The sequence below is a fragment of the Pyrus communis genome, chromosome 10 (genome assembly GCF_041283825.1).
Source record: "Pyrus communis isolate YQ-2024b chromosome 10, ASM4128382v1, whole genome shotgun sequence".
In the NCBI taxonomy this organism is placed as follows: Eukaryota; Viridiplantae; Streptophyta; class Magnoliopsida; order Rosales; family Rosaceae; genus Pyrus; species Pyrus communis.
The window spans coordinates 2,642,899-2,662,407 of NC_142574.1; the positions used below are offsets into that span (position 1 = coordinate 2,642,899).

General features: G+C 35.9%; 1 protein-coding gene and 1 long non-coding RNA gene across 28 annotated transcripts; one reads left to right on the forward strand and one right to left on the reverse strand.

Annotated features, from left to right (window-relative positions):
• Window positions 1–1,597: 1,597 nt before the first annotated feature.
• LOC137727528 (TMV resistance protein N) lies at window positions 1,598–9,533 on the reverse strand. 19 transcript variants are annotated; one of them, XM_088678696.1, is made up of 14 exons: window positions 9,222–9,520; window positions 9,040–9,094; window positions 8,825–8,883; window positions 8,447–8,505; window positions 7,994–8,075; window positions 7,375–7,403; window positions 7,139–7,210; window positions 6,441–6,555; window positions 5,739–6,285; window positions 4,532–5,639; window positions 4,150–4,428; window positions 2,721–3,824; window positions 2,049–2,644; window positions 1,598–1,883 (listed from the first exon to the last, which is right to left on the reverse strand). In XM_088678696.1, the coding sequence occupies exons 9-13, from the start codon at window positions 6,254–6,256 to the stop codon at window positions 2,072–2,074; spliced, it is 3,582 nt and encodes a 1,193-aa protein (XP_088534822.1). In that variant the 5' UTR covers window positions 6,257–6,285; window positions 6,441–6,555; window positions 7,139–7,210; window positions 7,375–7,403; window positions 7,994–8,075; window positions 8,447–8,505; window positions 8,825–8,883; window positions 9,040–9,094; window positions 9,222–9,520; the 3' UTR covers window positions 1,598–1,883; window positions 2,049–2,071. The 19 variants fall into 19 exon arrangements, 17 of the variants coding, with proteins under 17 accessions (XP_088534822.1, XP_088534823.1, XP_088534831.1 ...); XM_088678697.1 differs by lacking the exon at window positions 9,040–9,094 and having other exon boundaries at window positions 8,447–8,473; XM_088678705.1 differs by lacking the exon at window positions 9,040–9,094 and having other exon boundaries at window positions 1,598–1,828.
• Window positions 9,534–12,750: 3,217 nt separating this feature from the next.
• LOC137729950 (uncharacterized) lies at window positions 12,751–17,840 on the forward strand. 9 transcript variants are annotated; one of them, XR_015952723.1, is made up of 6 exons: window positions 12,751–12,921; window positions 13,234–13,300; window positions 13,405–13,500; window positions 13,642–13,743; window positions 13,862–13,917; window positions 14,946–17,840. It is a non-coding gene; the product is annotated as an uncharacterized LOC137729950 (long non-coding RNA). The 9 variants fall into 9 exon arrangements; XR_015952721.1 differs by having other exon boundaries at window positions 12,753–12,921; window positions 15,027–17,840; XR_015952725.1 differs by having other exon boundaries at window positions 12,754–12,921; window positions 13,690–13,743; window positions 15,027–17,840.
• Window positions 17,841–19,509: the final 1,669 nt, after the last annotated feature.

Here is a 19,509-nt window from a genome sequence, read left to right on the forward strand (position 1 = left end):
GCCGCAACAAGACTTTTAGTCCTGTTGTAAAGCACAGTCCCATTCGGCTTGTGCTTGGTTTGGCAGTGTCAAAGAAGGGGCATGTAAGGCTGTTGGACATCCAGAACGCTTTCTTGCGTGGTTATCTCACTGAGGAAGTTTATCTGAAACAAACAGCGGGTTTCATTGACAAGCAGTACCTGCACCATGTTTACAAGTTGCAGCACAGTGTTTATGGGTTAAAACGAGCGCCGAGAGCTTGGTTTCAGATATTCTATGATTTCTTGCTTCAATTGGGATTTCAAGAATCCAAGCGTGATTATTCTTTGTTTGTGTTTAATCAGAGGAGTATATAAAATCCAAGTGTGACTATTCTTTGTTTGTGTTCAATCAAAGAGGAGTATATCTCACCTTACTAATCTATGTGGATGATATATTGTTCATAGGAAACAACACTTATCAAATGGCTCGGTTGATAAAGAGACTGGGCACTTTATTTTCCATGAAGGACTTGGGTCCTCTCAACTACTTCCTAGGTGTTGAAGTAACTTGCTCTGGTGATCAAATGCATTAAATTTACCAATGCCAAGCCAATCTCGACTCCAGTTTCTTCTGGACAAAAACTGAGTGCTTTTGGGGATTCAATTATACCAAAGTGTTGTAGGTGCCCTACATTATTTGACCATTACGAGACCTGATCCTTCTTATGTTGTGAACCAAGTGTGTCAGTCCTTACATTCGCCCAACAACACTGAGGATCCTACGTTATTTGAAGGTTACCTATGATCAGGGTCTTGTTTATAGACCTAGAGGTGTACAATTGACTGCTTTCTCTGATTCAGATTATGTAGAGAACCTAGACACACGCCATTCAACTGGAGGCTTTTGTGTATAGTTGGGTAAAAACTTAATATCATGGAGTTCGAATAAACAGAAAACAGTTTCCACGTCTAGCACTGAAGCTGAATATAGGCAGCTTGCATACACTGCCGCTGAGTTGCCTTGGTTATGTTCGTTGTTTAGGGACATACATTAGAATCTTCTAAGATAACAGATTTGGTATGATAATTTGTCTTCCATTGCCTTAGCATCCAATCCAGTTTTCCACTCGAGAACCAAGCACTTAGAAGTTGATTATCATTATGTCAGGAAAAAGGTGATTAGAGGTGAGCTACTAGTGAATTTTATTTGTTCACAAGATCAAATTGCTGATTTGTTCACGAAGGGTTATCTTCATTTCGATTTAAACTGTTGGTGTCCAAGCTTCCAGTTGTGCTACGATCTGTCAGCTTGCCGAGGGATGTTAGACCAAAGCAGACTTCTAGTTTCCAATCATACTCTCAGGTTTGTTATTTGTGTGATTCATCCTTATCTCGGCACAAGCCTGTTAGGTTTGGGATTATTTGAATATTTCTTAGCTGAGTTAATTAGTACGATTTGCTTTTGACAAAAAATAAAAAATAAAAATTAGTATGAAGTCTAAACTTCAAAACTACCTAGTAAATAGGGTTTTGAAAGGGTATGCAAATTCAACTGAAAACCTACCAATGATGTCAGGCACAATACTTTCAATGCTTAGTTTTTGCATCACCAAAGCCAAGTTTTAATCAAACCAAAGTTGTTGAGCAAAAAGTGTTGTTTCCTTAGCAACGTTTCTGTTTCTCGACTACAAGTTTGCATTCGTTACAAAGTCAGACACAAACAAATCAATTTCTGCCAGAGTACAGAAGTTTGAATTCAACCCCTGGTGTACATGTTAACGCTAATGGCGTCTTCAGAAAATGAACCTTAAGATCTGGACTAACAGAGCAGCCCCCATGGCGTTGCGAGTTTCCAAGGTACCCACTTGCTGCATTAGGCAAGATGATCAGATTGTTAATCAATCTTCTTAATGCCCAAGTAATCTGCAAAAGTGTTTATAAATCAACATTCTTATCCACTCTGCCCTTTCAGTAAATAAAGTCATCTTAATATATAGCCCGAGATATCGATTACATTGACTAAGATGTCGAAACAAAAAATAATTTTGATGACAATTATGCTGATGTGATGAATCAATGGTTACTTACTTGCATTTTTTGTGACATGGTGACTAGTTACAATGCCTTTTGCAAATTTGTTCTGTGTCGTTGAAGCTAGCACTTCCGGGTCCACTAGGAGCTGCCTCGTCACGATATTCGCATGTTCGTTTCAGTAATTTTTGGTTGAGTTCTTTCAAATCTTGCTCGTACACCAAACGAGCCCCACACTTCTTCACCATATTCAAGTTTGCTTTTAGTTCTCTCCAACCAATATCACGAAAGTCAATTCCGAATAAAAACTGTACCTGATGACAATCTGCACGAGGCAAACAATATTGACGAGGAAAATAAAATAACCAAAGGTTTTCTGACACAAGAGACGGTAATAATAAGGTAGTCCAAGGGTATTGTGGGCCAAGTTTTTCAGGGCTAACAAGTTCCACTGAACAGTGAATTCTGAAACGACAATAATGAGGAAGCTCCACATTTTGTAAAGGGTCTTGGTATTGAAAAACAACACAGAAGGCAATCCCAAGCCAGTTGGTACATGATGGTGGAGGAAGCTCCACATTTATTGAATGTCCCACACTCTGATTATTGCACCACTTTGGAATTTCACTTCCAGGGATTACAATTTTCGATCCCTGTAGCAGAAGAAAGATCAATTATTTAGAGAGAGAGAGAGAGAGAGAGAGGGGGGGAGAGAGAGAGAGAGAGTACCTGAATGACAGATTTAAGAAACCTATTAATCAAGTCTTCATTTGGCACCAATGCAATGCAATTCCGGCAAGTGACACTAGCAAAATACAAATTGAATGCACCTGACAAACTTCGTAAGGAAGTGCAATTGTCCAGATCTACCGTTAATCCTCTGTTTGATGGAAGAGGTGGCAATTTTTTAAGGCTTTTACACCCCTCCAGATGAAGATCCCTAAGCTTAGAAAGGTGTCTAATGCTTTCAGGTAGACTGACGAAATTATTTTTGTCGAGACGCAATGTTTCCAATAAGGTCAAGTAGCCAATATCATCGGGGATATCCCCCTCCTGGAGATTACAATCATATAGACATAAGTATGTCAAAGAGCATAAACGATTTAGAGAAGACAACACCAAATGCCAATAAAGAGGAGGATCAGGGGGACTCTTTTCAAGTCCAAATAAGCGGCGAATGCCCCACCCATCCCTTGCTTTACTATCTGATCCACAAGTGGCTTTAACATTACTCATCCAAACCATGTCATAATTTCTCGTAAATATTAGACCTTTGAGATTTTTCATACCCACAAGCGGCTTTGTCATAGTGGGTCCCACTCTAAGCCACCATAAGTGATCCATGTCTCCTGGGAGTTTGTCAATCTTTGAGCATCCAATCACATCGAGCTCTTCAAGAGACTTCAAATTACAAATAGCCCTTGGAAGGTACAAGAGATTTTTGCAATTCCGTAGAAACAAATACCTAAGGCCAACCGCATGTCCAATTGATGAAGGTATTTTCTCGATCGCAGTGTTGTCTAACATGAGGAAGTATAAATTCTTCATCTGCTCCCCAAATTCTGGAATCGTTTTCACATTTGAGCAGCCACCAAGATTGAAATGTACAAGAGAATCCATTTCAACCTTACTTGGGAGGCTCTTGATGCTTTCACAGCCATCAAGACGCAAAACTTTAAGTCTTTTGAGGACTGCAATAGACGGATGTATCTCAACTAAATTCTTACAAGCGGAAAGCTCCAACTTCTCAAGATTTGGAAGACCATTGAAATCTGGGGTATTCTTCAATTTATTGGAGCATCTAAGATCAATATGTTTCAAGCTGGGCAAGTCCTGTACAACACCACCGATAAGGTTCAGATCATATACTTAGCTTCCACAACCTTAAAGTTTATTCAAAATAATAAATAAATAAATATATGATTATTTTGTAAATTAAATAGCATTTATTCTCAATGAATATGGAAGAAATTTGGAACCTTTGGGATTGTACAATAAAAAAATGTCACGGGTTCCTTGTTTTTAAAACTCAAGAAAAATTAAATAACATGTCTATTATTTTTTAAAATAATGTGTTAAAATATCATTGAACAAACTCAAAAGGTGAGTATTGACTAGTGAGTAACCAATATTATCTTTTGTTGATAACTACTCTTACCACTTTTCCCCCCAAAAAACGAACAAGATTGCTATTACGCATCTCAAGTTTACCAAGCAAGTGCGGGTGAAAGCTTGTTGGAAGAAAATTAGAAGGATACCAACTCCAATTTATAATTCTCAAGGAACATGGAAGAGATTTGGGGCCTGAAGAAAAGATCAAATTATTGAATTCCAAAAACCTCAGTCTCTCCATCTTGGAGAAGGCTTCGCAATTCCACTGGGGCACCTCTTCTACGTTGGACAAGCGTAAGGATATGGCTTCAATTGCTGCCGTTCCCTAACAATTAAGAAAAAAAGGACAAATTAATTTCACATTCAAGTCTAATATAATGTCAAATGAAATCAATATCTTCTTCCAAACTTGGTATTTAACTTCTTACCTTATTCTTCCTAAATATCTGATCGATGTCATCGTAAAGCCACAACCTACTACGCTGACCAGGCTCTTTAGACTCTTGACGAACAATTTCACGTGCCATATCTTGTATCAAGTCATGCATCCATATATATTCATTGCAATCACTGCAATTGTTGCGATCTTGATAGAGGAGAGATCTCTCAAGTAGTACATCTATCATAGTACTACTAGAAATTCCAAAAGAAATATCTAGTATTTCAATTACTTCCATTCTGTACTTCCCTTTGTGGAGACATGCAACCTCAAGAAAAATGCTCTTCTCCATCTCTTCTAGTTCATCATAACTTATTTTAAGTTTATGAATAATTTCTGTATTAGGAATTTTTGACAGATTATCCCGTGTACTATTCCAAAAATCTAGCCCTCTCTTAAACAACGCCGACCCAAAAGTTTTAAGAGCTAATGGAAGGCCTCCAGCATATTTAATGAAACACTCAGACAGCTCCAAAAACCCATCCTCGGGCATATTTTTCTTAAAGGCATGCAGGCTAAACAGTGCAAGAGCTTCATCATCATTTAACACCTCAACATTATGACATAATGTTATGCCATGCTCGACAAGCAAACGTTCATTTCTAGTTGTAATGATAATTCTGCTTCCCATGCCAAACCAGTCTTCCTTTCCAGCTAGTACTTGTACTTGGTTTATGTGATCCACATCATCAAGTACAAGAAGAACCTTTTTGTTGTGTAAGCTCTTCTTAATGAAAATGATTCCGTGCTCTTCATCCCAAATTTCTTCGATCTTTTCCCTCAACACCGGGAAAAGAAGTCTTTTTTGAAGATCAACGTTAGAAACCTCTCTAACGTTGCCGAGAAAGCAGTGAACTTCAAAATGATGGAAGATTCTATCATAAACTAGCTTAGCAAGGGTTGTCTTACCAATGCCACCCATCCCCGTTATCCCTATAAAGCGAACATCATTGACATCATGAGCTAACAACGAACTTAGTTGCTCAAGCCCAGAATTAACCCCAACTAATTCCTGTGAGGAATCTAACAACGGGAATGTAGCTTGCACTTTCCTCCACACACTTTTGACGAGTTGTTGTATAATCTCACTTTCACTCCTACATGGTATGAAATAACCAATCAAAAAAACATAAATGAAGCATCCAATTTTGACTCTGCTAAGACATAGGAAATTAAAGTTGTTCATGCATGCTTACTTAGATTCCTTCGAGTGCCAACCACAAATTTTGGACACCTTTTTTAGATCAGCTTTCCATTGGACCACCTTCTCTTTGTCTTCGGTACTGCTCGAATTTTGTTCATGCTTCGCGAAGGCTTCGGCAAAACATCCCCGTTGATTTCCGACATCAGATGGATCTGTCTGATAAAAGACCGGCAAAACCGAGTTCCTGGATTCCATGCATCGAAGAATGGTTGCAAGTTCGTCCAAGCACCATTTGGAAGAAGCATAGTTTGGTGAGAGAACAACAATTGCAATATGCGATTCTTTGATCGCACTTGGGAGCTCAAGATGAATACTTGTTCCTCCTTCAAGCTCTCGATCGTCCATGAAAGTCGTAATTCCTTGACGCTTGGACAATTCATGGTGTAAATGGGATACAAAGCCCTTGCGGGTGTCTACACCCCTGAAACTCAAAAACACGTCATACTTCCATCGAGGAGCTGATTCATTCGAAAGAAAAGATGCGGAGGCTCTTTGGGTGCTTGACGCCATCGAAAAAAGGCAGTTGATGTAAATCGGTACTGCAAACATGAAACAATAATTGAATGAACAAGTAAAAAGATAGAAGATCAAAGTTTTAAAATTAAAAAAAAAAAAAAAAAAAAAAATTGAAACTTTAAATCTTCTTTTGGTAATTTACAATATGCAATTTTTATTAGTAACTACAGGAACTTACTGCGGTTAGATATTTGACTCCGTGTCAACACATATTTGATAAATTGATTTGATCTTAAGTCCCTGATAACTCAGTTTAAACCGTTGAATCTCATTCAGTTACCGGAAGAGGGGTTCTGCAAACAAAAAACAGTAGTCAATGAACAAGTACAACAAAAATGAGCAGTGAAATGAAAATAGGAACTTTAAATCTTGTTTTGGTAATTGAAAATGTATATTAAGCAAATGAGATGAAGGACTCAGATAAACCAGAAAAACAAAATACAGGATCAACACAAAATTACACAGGCAGAGAAAAGTGACAATGGCAAAGAAAGAAAAATCACGCTGAAAATTCTCACAGAAAAGTTGTAGCAAGAGAGGAAATTGAGAGAGGAGGAAAGGAAACAAATGGGAAAGAGATGGACAGCCGAGTACTACTTCTACTGGTAGTGGTGGTGGGGACCCACACGGTTTGGTGTTGGTGATAGACTGATAGTGGCAGATGGTGAATTGTTTCGTCAAGTTAGCATATGACTGTTTACCTAAGTGGAAGTAAAAGGTGGAATAGTAACTACTAGCTTGAGTTCCCACGATGCTGCGGGTTTTAAAATTGTAGAAAATATGTCGCAAGTTTTAAATATACATGATAAGCTTGTATATGTGTGGAAATCCAATTACAATCCTATCTAAAATAAGAAACAATGGGTTGAGTTGAACTTCCTTAATCAAATGAGTTTGTTTCTTCAGTTTGTTCCTCCTTTCTTCTCATATGGAGCTGTTTTCATTTATCTGTTAGAAATTGGAAAAATAGAAGTTAATGTGAACAAATGACGGTTGGATTTATTAAAAGGATCCTCTTGCTAAAGATCAGAACAATAAAAGGACTAACAGGATCCTCTTGCTAAATATCAGAACAATAAAAGGACTAACGGAAAGTTGGAAAAATGACTTACGCAGTTGAAAACTGTTGGCTTACCAGGTCCTGCATTGACGAAAACATTAGGCATTATTAACCAAACATGTAAAGTTTATGTCAAATTTTATATTATGTGTGGTTTGAACTATGAATGATAACAATGAGATAACTGAACATATGTGTGGTTAATGGACATACGGTGTTTTCAGAGAAAAGTCTCTATCTTGATATTCAGAAAACAAAATTTTAAATATAAAGGATTTAGCATATTTAAACATATTAAGTGCATGAACAAATTAGGCTTAAAAAAATAGATTCATGTAGATAGAAGATTAAAATTGAGAACAAAACAACAAAGTTGGAGTCAGTTGCTGGAAAATGAAAGTTGGATTTTGTTCCTCTATGTTCCTATTATAAAAAGTAACAACCTTTTTTTATGATCAGTCCCAAATTTTAGATAATGGACATTGCTTATCAGATTCGTATATATAGATAACTTGCACGTTGCCGTGGGAATGTGAAATAGATTATCAGTATTGTATATAACTGTTAGAATAATGGACTAAATGTGTTATAAGCTTTGTGCCTATGTATGTAAAAACTATTTACACAAAACATGTACAACGCAGAAATGCTGATTACGAAAACATGCTTACCTATAGGACAAACAAATGTGACGTCAAATGCGTAAAAAAAGAGAATCACACACTTATTCCCAATGTACTCAGAGAGCTTGACCTGAAATCCAAAACCAAATCTTCAATTGCAATGAAACAAAGGGCTTATTAGTCATTTGAAAGCTGTTCTATAAGAAGCACTTATACTTTCAAGCGCTTTTGCTAGAAATGTTTTTACTTAAAACATGTTTGAAGTTTCTATCAAGGTCCAAATGCTCCCTTAAAAATACATAGAAGTGCATCTTGAAGCATCTCACATTAACAGAAAAGAAATTGAAAAATGAAAAGCAAGTGACTTGTACATGAAATTATGTTCACTCCAAAAACTAAACTATTCAACTTTAAAACACAGGAAAAAATGAATGTTTTGATAGAAATTTCGAAGAGGATAATTAAACTACAAAAACATAATTATAATGCGTGCATCCGTACCTGGCAATCAAGAAGGCAAGAAAGAAGCTGTTGCAAAGCAGGTAATTGACTTAGTAAATCTGTGCTATCAAGAGACAAAAATCAGAGCATGCTAAACTTTTTTGTGTGCATTGGTTCATTGTTAAATAAAAAATAAATAAAAAAAATATTGCTGAGGAGATTTTTTACCTAATTTTTCAAAAATAACATATTCACTGGGGTAGGAAAACTAAAATCAAATAAGTTACACAATGCATCAACAAATATAGTAAATCTAATTATCCATGAGTTCCAAAAAAACTAAAGCCTATAACAATGCTGAAAAGCATACTACGTATTTAATCAGATCACAAACAATCCCATGATATGTCACAATATCATGAAGGCATAAACACATACAATTATCAAGAAGAGCACATAACTATTAACCCACTCCTCCACCGCTTGACCCCTTTGATCTGCAAAACCAAACAAAAATTTTCAACCAAAAAAGAACTAATTTAACAAAGCAAATACATTATACAAAAACAGATATTCAATTTAGCTTCATTTAGATTACAGGAAGTCCTTTCAAACAACCAAAAGGATATAAATAAAAATATTCAAGAACCAACCTTTTTCAAAGATTGCTGGTTATAGCGTTCAAACCAAAAAACTGAAGACGGTTACCTCAATTAAATGAAAATTAAAATATAATTAATTTACTCTTAACCATGGTTTTTTTTCAAGAATCAGAAAAACCTAAAAATATCCCAAACAATCCCAAATTTTGGAACTGCTTTTAAGCCAAACTTACAATGAAATTACAATCGCTTGAGAAATCTTCTTCAAATCAGGCCGGAACAGGTATCGCAGACTGCGTTTTTTAGAAATCACTAAAAAACTGGAATCAGCGCAAAAGCTCTAGGGATTAAGGTGGTGGTTCTCGGTTTTGCCGAAAGGAAGAAGGAGAGTTGCAGAGTGGGGACAGATGGGAGAGGCAGAGAGTAGTCTGGGATGAGAGAGAGTGACAGTGTTGGGAGTTTGAGAAGTGAAGAAAGAAGTGAGGGTTGAGCGGGGGTGTAATGGTGAGTCAGATGGATTGGATGGGTGATAGAAACTGAAGGAAAATTCTAGAGATCCAGCTGGAGGGCAAGCAAGACAGAAGCAAAAGGAAAACCGGACAGAGGGTGGGTCGATGTTTGACACGTGGAACGACAAGGAGAAGCCGAAGTGATGATCGACACGTGAGAGCATTCGGGCCGAAAAAAAATCGAATGTTGGATTCGATGGCAAGAAGGTCATTTTACTGCAGCAGAGAGGGAGAAAAGAACCGGGAAGGAAGGAATGGGAGGGCAGCTTGGGGAGTTCACTGCTAGTGAACAGTGCTCGCTTTCAGATGATGAACAGTGGTTTTCTGCTGAGATTTAGTATATAGATAATGAGAAATTATCAGGAAGCTTCTTTGTTGGGACGTGTTATGTTTCTTTATATTTTCTCACCAAAGTGATTGGATGCGAGACTTCGGACTTCTCGTAAGTTCCCAACTTTGTTATTATAATATATTCATGTCTCCTTAATTATGTTCCGTTTGTTCTGACCCTTAATAATGTGAAAAAGAATCTAAAGAAATAATGTAGCCAATAATAGTACAAGGCAGTGGATGGTTTTCTTTTGGTTCCCATCAGCACAGAGAAAAAGAAAGGCAGCCAACGCCTTCCGGTTCCGAGAAAGATGGACACTTGGACGTTCATCTGTTGGTAGTGGTGGTGGTGGTGACCACACGGTTTAGTGTGGGTCATAGTGTCAGATAATGAATTATCTTTTTACAGAGAAAAGTTAGTATGATTGTTTGGATGACCTAATCAAGTAAAAGAATAAAAAATTTAGGGTGGTTTGTAGGGTGTTATGTCTGTTATATTTTGATATTTGTACTTTTACATAAAGATTTAATTGTTAAAATATTCAAAATATTTTATATTCTCGAGTACCGTAAAAATGTCGTATACAAAATAAAAGATATGTTATCCACATACTTCAAATTACATTTCATATATTTTTTATTAATTTTTATGTGTTGGTCTTCTTCAATTCATTCGATTCAACAACTGAAAATTAAAATGATATGTGTGAAGTAAAATAGAATGTGTAGATATCACACTCCACAAAACAATTGGTAATGGTTCAAAAAAAGAAAGAGAAGTTATGGTTAAACGTCGTTCAATCCTTTTTCTTTACGTTAAACGTGAGTGCCAACATAATGGTGTAATTAATCTATTAAGTGTTATCCTGTCACAATGTTAAAAAGTGGAGATAAATGTGAGTCACACCTAACGTTTTGGTGCAAGGTAAATCCCTCTGAAAGAAGCAACAAGGAAATCTCCATACACTAGCTGTCCACTTTCCAAACTCGTTCAAGAGAAAAACCAAAGTTGAAGGACAATTATTTTCCACCAAAAAAGTGGCAGACCGACTAAAGCATATTTCCATTCCCTGTTGGGACGTGTTATCTTTCTTCCGAGAAAAGATTTCATGTCTCGGATTTTTTCAAGAGGAAGATTTTTTTTTTCTTTTGGAAAACAGGGGAAGATAATTATGGCACCCACTATAAAACTTTTCTCATGATTTGTGGAACCAGTCTGCCGTGCATGAGAAGGTCGAGAAATTCTATAATTTAGGAGTAGGTTTGGTTTTAATCTGTTCCAAGTTTTTTTGTCAAAATCAAAAATCAAATCGAAATTATTGTTTGGTTTTATTTTATTTCTGTTTTATTTTTTTCAGTTCTATTCGGTTTTGTTTTATATAAAACCTGATTCTTTTTTTTTGTTTTTTAAATCTGAAAAATATCATCAGGAACATAAAATCAAACTGTGCGAAGGCTTAGCAGCAAACCCAAATAATGTACCGCATGAAACATGTTTGTCCAAAGACACTGACTACAACAATATCAATTAAACTCTACCAAAACAATTGAGGCTAAAATGATCAATTACCCATTTCGGCCCATAATAGGCAGAAAGAGAATTGGACCGTATGGTTCAGCAAAGGAACTCTTCCTTACTATCAATCACGACACAGAAATAAATTAAAGACATCATTTTGGGAATGTGATAATTTCCGCAAACTTGATTAGATGGCCGCTAATAAATAATACAGCGATGTTATGTACGATGAAAAGTATGAGCCACAATATGCCCTTTGATATATTTGTATCGAGTGAATTATGTTAATGATAATCAATTTTTACAAGAAACCCGACCACACCCTCAGTATTTATATAAAAGCACAACAATTCGTTTATACGCTACACAACAATGCACTGTCCTCCTGTAAAAGACAAAATTAAAAAAAACGACTTTGTTTTAGGTGTTACTTAGGTTCGGTTTGCTTTTTGAACCATAAAAACCGAAACCAAACTAACCAATTTCAGTTTAGTTCGGTTTTGTATTGATTCGGTTTTTTGAACCATCCCTATTCTAATCTAGTGTATGGCCTTGACTCAAGGGCTCACCAAATTTGTTCCCAGTCAGATGCAATGAGGGTTTTCGATTTTTGTATGAAATCTTAAGCCTAAGTAGTATTTGAAACAAGGGAGTTTTAACAAAAAGCTCTCCGTATTGTTCACTTTAACGAAAAACCACATTTTTACCTAAAAAGTCAATCACGGTACTATTCACTTACAACACTTTTTTTGTCATTTTCGTTAAAATTCAAAGTTTTGAAGCCTTTTTCATTAGTTTCTTTTGAAAAACCATTGTAATCCAAATTATTTGATGACATATTGAATCATCAAGAGCAGGATCATGTACCCTTCCTTGTACTTAAATACGAGTTTGTTTGCCTTTCAACATTTATAGGGAAATTTGGAAAAATAATCAAATAATATTTAAATTAGATGATCAAACCAAGAAAGTAAACAAATGGCCTTATTTTTAGCTACATGCCATGAAACTCGATTTTAATCTCACCTTACTCAACTCAAAAGTTGCAACTCTCTGAAACTCAAAATTTGCTCCACTTTGCCCCTGCAACTCGATTTTGGTCTCATTTTGTCACCTGAAACTTGAAGTCCTCCACAAAACTCAAAATTCATTTTACATTGCTTTAGATCTATTAATTTCTTATGTGGGTCATTTTCTTTTTTATTTATTTTTTTATCTCTTCAATTTCTTTTAAATTTAATATTTTCTGGTTGTTGAATGTTAATGAATAATAGAGATTTATAATCAAATTTAATGCACATGTGACATAGTATTATTCGGTGTTGGATCCTACATATGTTTCAGCAGCTCAACCAATAAGTTTTACGGAAAAGAGAATCTACAAGTTAAAGAGGAATGAACTCTGAGTTTTAGTAAAATTGTGACTTTTAAGTTAGATAAGATTAAAGTTCTTAACAACGCCAAAGATCACATCATGAAGCTTGCTCTTTCCATCCTCTTCCTCTCTCTCTGGCTTCTCCTCTTGTCTTCGTCCTGCCACTGCTAGAGGCGGCCTTCACAGTTCCTACGCTCCAGGTCCCCATCTCCTCATCTGTCATATATATATATACACACACACACACACACATACATACATATTTGTATGCATTCTATATTCATGTGTGTGCTTGGGAATTGAAAAACTGAGATTACAAGAACAAGAAGTAAATTGAAAAATTTTCCTCTGATATTTCAGGTACCAAACGGTAGTTAATTATGATCAGATGGATTATCATGCCTATTGCTTCCTTAAATTCTTTACATTTTAGGTGGATTAGCGCTACTAGGAAAGGAAACTAAATCTTTAAGCATTAAGAATTTAGCTAATTGTAAATTAAATGTTGATAGGTTTCGAATTTGGTCCTCGCGCTGGTTCCGGCTGGCAATTGTTTGAAGATAAGGAGTCTCAGACGCGGTATTTATCACTAAAGTTGAAGCTTAGTAGCTTAACAAGAATTATATAGTCTAATTTGATATAATTATGTGTTTACTGAAAATGTGAAAAAAATGGTGACACAGTGTTGATGTAGCTCAAGGGTACATGACTAACTCTGACCTGGGACAGGCCATTAAAGCGTTCGGCCAAAGATGCAGTAACATTTCTACGGCTAACAGGTGATTACTTGGGCTTGTGCATTTTTAACATTTGCCAGATTATAATTTTACCACTTGTTAGTAGAAATAAAACAATTGTATTTGTTAGTAGTAGTTTTAGCTGGATAAATACAGGAGTTTAATTGTAGGATTTTTGTTTAGGCATCTCATGATGATTTGCTGATTTATTCTTTTTATTCTCCTGTTGAGGGATTTTTCAAATGGATTATCAGTTTTGGGAAGAGTGTGAATAGGGTTCTGCTGGTAATCGTTTCACTGAAGTTTCCTCTTTGTTTTTGATCGCTTTAGTTTTATTTATTATAATAACATCTTGACTCACATCTTATGAAGTTGGTAATGTTTGATATATTATTGCTTGTAGTGGGTAGTAGCAATTTCTGCTAAGCCCGGGGTGGAAGAGCGTGAAGCTGCCATTTGGTAAAAACTTTTGAATCCTGGCATTTTAATCCTTCCTATATACAATCAATTTTTTGGAACTTGGCAGGATTGTTGAAGGAAAATGCGTTAGCGTCCCCCCTTCCCTTCTGTAAATAATAATAACGTAGAAATTATATTTGTTCCATAACCCAGAAAAAGTTATGATTCAAAAGAACAGGAACCCGCTTTGATTCCTTCAAGATTAGCACAAATTAGTCCTTGCAACTGCTTGAAACTGAAATTAACCATAGAGCTGTGTAATAATGCGTCAAATCACCAGTACCTGAAATCTTTTTGCAACAATAACGCTGAATAAGGGTCAGAAATTTAATTACATTGATTGCTTATTTGTGGAAGTTAAAAAAGTGCGATATAGCTTCTAGCTTATTGCACCCTTGAATCCAGAAGGGTGCAATACCTGTTTACCACCGAATTGAGTTGATTCTGGTATTGGAGAATATCCATCTGCACTCTTTAGAAAAGTTTTATTCATTCTGCTAGTTCAATTATGTTACTTGTCCCTCAGAAAGGACAGACTCTATCAATTGTATGTGTTTTGAGGGCAGTTTTAGTCACCATTTTTTTGTTACTTTTTCTCTGATCTTGTATGGAAAGAAATAAAGGAAACTGCTACGAGCTACTTGTGACCGCAAGAAACTTATAATGAAACTGAGAAGCTGTAATATGACAAAGATTATAATTTATAAGTACACGCCAAAAAATCACGTGCAATTGGATATTTTCATTTCCCTCTTCTTCTTCTTTAAAAAGTTCATTGTTTCTGAATTCCACTGCAACTAGTAATATATTATTAATATTTTGATTTATTGTTAGTCTTTCATTTTCCACCTGCCATATTTCCCGTTTACTGTTGAAAACTGAGGTCATGGATTTCACTTTTTGTCGAAAAAGTTTTGCATACTACCCGGATTTCAATTTATTTAGTGTTTGCATACATTGACAGTGTAGTACTTTTGTATTCTGTTTGCTTCTTGAAAACTTTCTTTTGTTCCTTTTCCATTCCCCAGAATGTAAATCGATTGTTACTCGTTCATGCAATTTCAAGTGATAGTTTGAGCATTTTTTGATGAATATGCTGGGTGCCGCAGTACATTGGAAATGTGCATGGAGATGAACCTGTAGGCCGTGAGCTTCTAATTCTACTTGCATTGAATATGTGACAACTATTTGAATGATCCTCTGATATTTTTCTTTCCTTTTATTGTAGGTGTATGTCTAATTATTGTTCTGTAACTCTTTAGTGTTATACCCTACTTTGCTTTGTAATTTATGGCAATTTTAAGTTACTTTATTCTAACATTTTTGTCTTGTCCCTTGTTGAATGTTTTCCCTCATTGCTCTTATTTTCATCTATTTGTTCCTGTTTCGACATATCTGCTTTGCAAATAAAGAAGAAAACTACTTTTAGACACTTCTGGAAGTTTTCCTCTACTTGCTTAGTCATTTGTGAATTTTCTACACTTGGATTGTGATGTGTAAAGACTTGGTTGTCGTTGTAGGATTCATACAGCTGACGCTACTTAATGGTGTTCTAGGATTCAAATTGTAATATCATTTTTTTTTTGTTTTTTTTTGGTGAGGAAACAAATTGTAATATCATTGAAAATTGTTTGAACCCCTTGTTTCCAAGAGCTTAATCATCTCAATCATTTGAATCTGATCATCAGCTGCACCCAAAAATCAAACACACAAATTTCATAAGAATAATGTTAACTCAGGTTCTACTATTAAGGTATTTAGAGTTGATGACAACAATGATATGATGAAATAAATACCTGGGAGATGTAGATTTTCAACAGGTTTGCAGTCATTATTAACCATACAAAAATCTCAACAAATTCACTGCAACCTTTCTGCAACTTCAACTAAGAACTCATCTGCTATCAACTTCTCTGTGATCCGTAACAACAAAATTTATTAAGACTGCAGTTTATGTAAAAGCCCCAAACTTATTTCACAACTCAACTAACAAAGCTTTAGAGAATGAGAGTACCAAAACCAAAAGAGAGACTAAGATTTGGAGTTAGCTTTATGAGAGATTACATTAACATAAAAATGGAATAAGATCACCAAAACACAATAAATAAAATTGGATTTCATGATAATACTACCAGACTAATTATTGAGTAGTAGCAAGTAAAGATGATAAGAATTACCGGAGCTTGGCTCCAAAACAGGGCACTTTATTCTTATTGTTGCCATGGTCCCTCAATCAGCTTTCTCTAACACTGAAACATATTAAAAAAAACAACAAATCAGCTTTAAACAAACACTAAAATCCCCAGAAAGTAACAATTAGCCTTCCAGTTTCTAGTCTCCGAACACAGTAGCTACTTATATCATGCTAAGCGATGACAATGAACCATGTTTAGTTGGTCAACCTAAAATCAAGCAATCTAGCTCGAACTCAATTCACTTGTGAAACACAAGATGGTTCAATCGGGAGACAAAAGGTGGGTTTATGGCCAATGGTTTTCATCAAAAACCAGGGATTGGTTGCAATGAGACTTTTAGTCCTGTGCCATTTGGCTTGTTCTTAGTTTGGCAGTGTCAAAGAAGGGGCATGTAAGACAGTTGGACGTCCAGAATGCTTTCTTACATGGTTTTCTCACTGAGGAAGTTTATATGAAACAACCAGCGGGTTTCATTGACAAGAGTACCTACACCATATTTGCAAGTTGGAGCGCAGTTTATGTGGGTTAAAACAAGTGTCGAGAGCTTGGTTTTAGAGATTTTCTGATTTCTTGCTTCAATTGGGATTTTAAGAATCTGAGTGTGATTATTCTTTGTTTGTGTTTAATCAAAGAGGAGTATATCTTATCTTACTAATCTATGTGGATGCTATATTGCTCATAGGAAACAACACTTATCAAATGGCTCGGTTGATAAAGAGATTGGGCACTTTATTTTCCATGAAGGACTTGGGTCCTCTCAACTACTTCCTAGGTGTTGAAGGAACTTGCTATGGTGATCAAATGCATCTCACACCGTCCAAGTATGTCCTGGACTTGCTGGAACGTACTAAATTTACCAATGCCAAGCCAATCTCGTCTCCAGTTTCTTCTGGACAAAAACAGAGTGCTTTTGGGATGAATCATATACTAACCCTGAATTATATCGAAGTGTTGTAGGTGTCCTACATTATTTGACCATTACGAGACCTGATCTTTCTTATGTTGTGAACCAAGTGTGTCAGTTCATACATTCGCCCAACAACACTCATTGGATGACAGTTAAAAGGATCCTACGTTATTTGTAGGCTACCTATTTATAGGGTCTTGTTTATTGACCTGGAAGTGTACAATTGACTGCTTTCTCTGGTGCAGATCGTGCAGGAAACCTAGATACACGCCATTCAACTGGAGGCTTCTGTGTATACTTGGGTAAAAACTTAATATTGTGGAGTTCGAAGAAACAGAAAACGGTTTCCAGGTTTAGCACCGAAGCTGAATATAGGCAGTGTGCGTACACTGCTACTGAGTTGTCTTGGTTACGTTCGTTGTTCAAGGACGTACATTTGAATCTTTTAAGGCCACAGATTTGGTGTGATAATGTGTCCTCCATTGTCTTAGCATCTCATCTAGTTTTCCACTCAAGAACAAAGCACTTTTGAACAAATGTTAAAGAACCAAGCACTTAGAAGTTGATTATCATTATGTCGGGGAGAGGGTCTAAAACTCTCTAATTTAGTGTAGCGTTGACTCAATGGCTCACCAAATTTGTTCCCAGTCAGATGCAATTGATGAGGGTTTTAGATTTTGGTACGAAATCTGTACCATACCTAGTATGTTGAGAATGAGTCATATATTGATGGAAGGAAGAACTTTTCATGGGCTTATAAGTAGTTGAATTACTCTGTATATAATCAATTGGTTTTATGGTGGAACCTTAATTTCTTCATAGTATTGGAGCGGATTGTCCCACGTGTGAAGTCAAACGGTCAAACGGTCACATGCGCTCAATGTCATCCAGTTGTGTTATTCACGTGTTAGATTTGAAAATTCGTCACACGTGAAGGGGCGTGTTGAGAATGAGTCATACGTTGATGGGAGGAAGAACCTTGCATGAGCTTATAAGTAGTTAGGCTACCCTTCATATAGTCAATTGATTTTATGGTGGAACCCTAATTTCTTTAGAAACAATTGTAATCCAAACCATTTGATGACATATTGAATCATCAAGAGCATAATTCATGTACCCTTCTTTGTACAGAAACTAGATAGGATTGACTTGTTCTCAGCACGATTCACAAGCACAATGCATAATGATGATCCTTGTTTAACAGCCACACATTGTTTAACCAATTCTCTCTCGATATGTTCCTCAAAAAATCCGATTCGTGCCATTCCCACCTATTTATCCTATATGTTCCTGTTCCATTCTTCCAAGTGAATTAGCACTTCTGTAATATTACCTCTCGACTAGTTTGTTTGCCTTCCAACATTTATTGGGAAATTTGGATAAATAACCAAATAATCTTTAAATTACATGATTAAACCAAGAAAGTAAACAAATGAGCTTATTTTTATCTACACCTTCGATTTTAATCTCATTTTGCTCCATGTAACTCAAAAATCACCACATCACTCCCTTAGATTCATAGTTTGCTCTATTTTGCCCTCTGCAAACTCGATTTTTATCCCCTGAAACTCGACATAAGAAGTTGGTCAACATTGCCTCTAGTCCTCATGACCAAAATTGCTGTTTACTGCGCCACAAGGCTCTCACCTAAACACCTCCATTGTATTTCCTGATTATTGTTATAATGTTGTGAACACAATGTATTCCTTGAGCCTTACTTTACCTTCGGAGTACTTTCGTACCTAGTTGGACCAACCGAGAAAACGAAATAGACACTTTGGTGAGCTTATGCATGAAAACATTGGAACTACACATGTGACGATTTCACTCATGATTAAGTTGTGACTCCTACCAAGGCTCGTTCATAAACACGATTTGTAATATTGGATCCATATAACTCTTAATTCAATGTTTACTTATCTTAAATGAAAAAAATAAAGGAATGAAATAACTTTTTGAGGACATCGATATATTTTTACACTAAGGAGAGGGGGAGTTCAACTAAACACAATGGGTAACCTAATTTGGTATTGAATTCGATTCTCCATCCACGAGATTCAAACTTAAGACCTCTCACTTCCAAGTGAAGAGGAATATCAGACCGTAGTACTGAATGACAAGGAATGAAATAACTTAGAAATATGAAAAGTAAGAAAAGAGAACCAGATCAAATGGCCCCCTACTTGATATACTTCCTAATTTTTAGGTATTTTAAACGAAAAACTATTTTTTCAATTTCTTGCAGGTTAGTAAATACAGGAGAAAATTTATATAAATTACATTTGGCATCTGGTAAATCCACTCTGAAGTAGACAACTACTTCCAAAATCAATTTTTTCACTACTAATATAGTTAGTGACATTTCTACTCAATTTAATTCAAACCCTATAATGTAAAATATTGTTGTATATAAAAAAAAAATCAACCGATTTAATTTAGTTTGGTTCATGGAAAAAGCAAACGATTTGTTTGTTGAACATTTGTCCAGAA

Bases quoted from the DNA above. Each gene is read 5' to 3' on its own strand.
- LOC137727528 (XM_088678702.1), bottom strand. From the start codon at position 6,256: ATGGCGTCAAGCACCCAAAGAGCCTCCGCATCTTTTCTTTCGAATGAA. The intron at 5,640-5,738 runs GTAAGCATGCAT...CATACCATGTAG, and splicing joins TGGCACTCGAAGGAATCTAA to GAGTGAAAGTGAGATTATAC. The intron at 3,825-4,149 runs GTAAGAGTAGTT...GGTGTTGTACAG, and splicing joins GTTTTTTGGGGGGAAAAGTG to GACTTGCCCAGCTTGAAACA.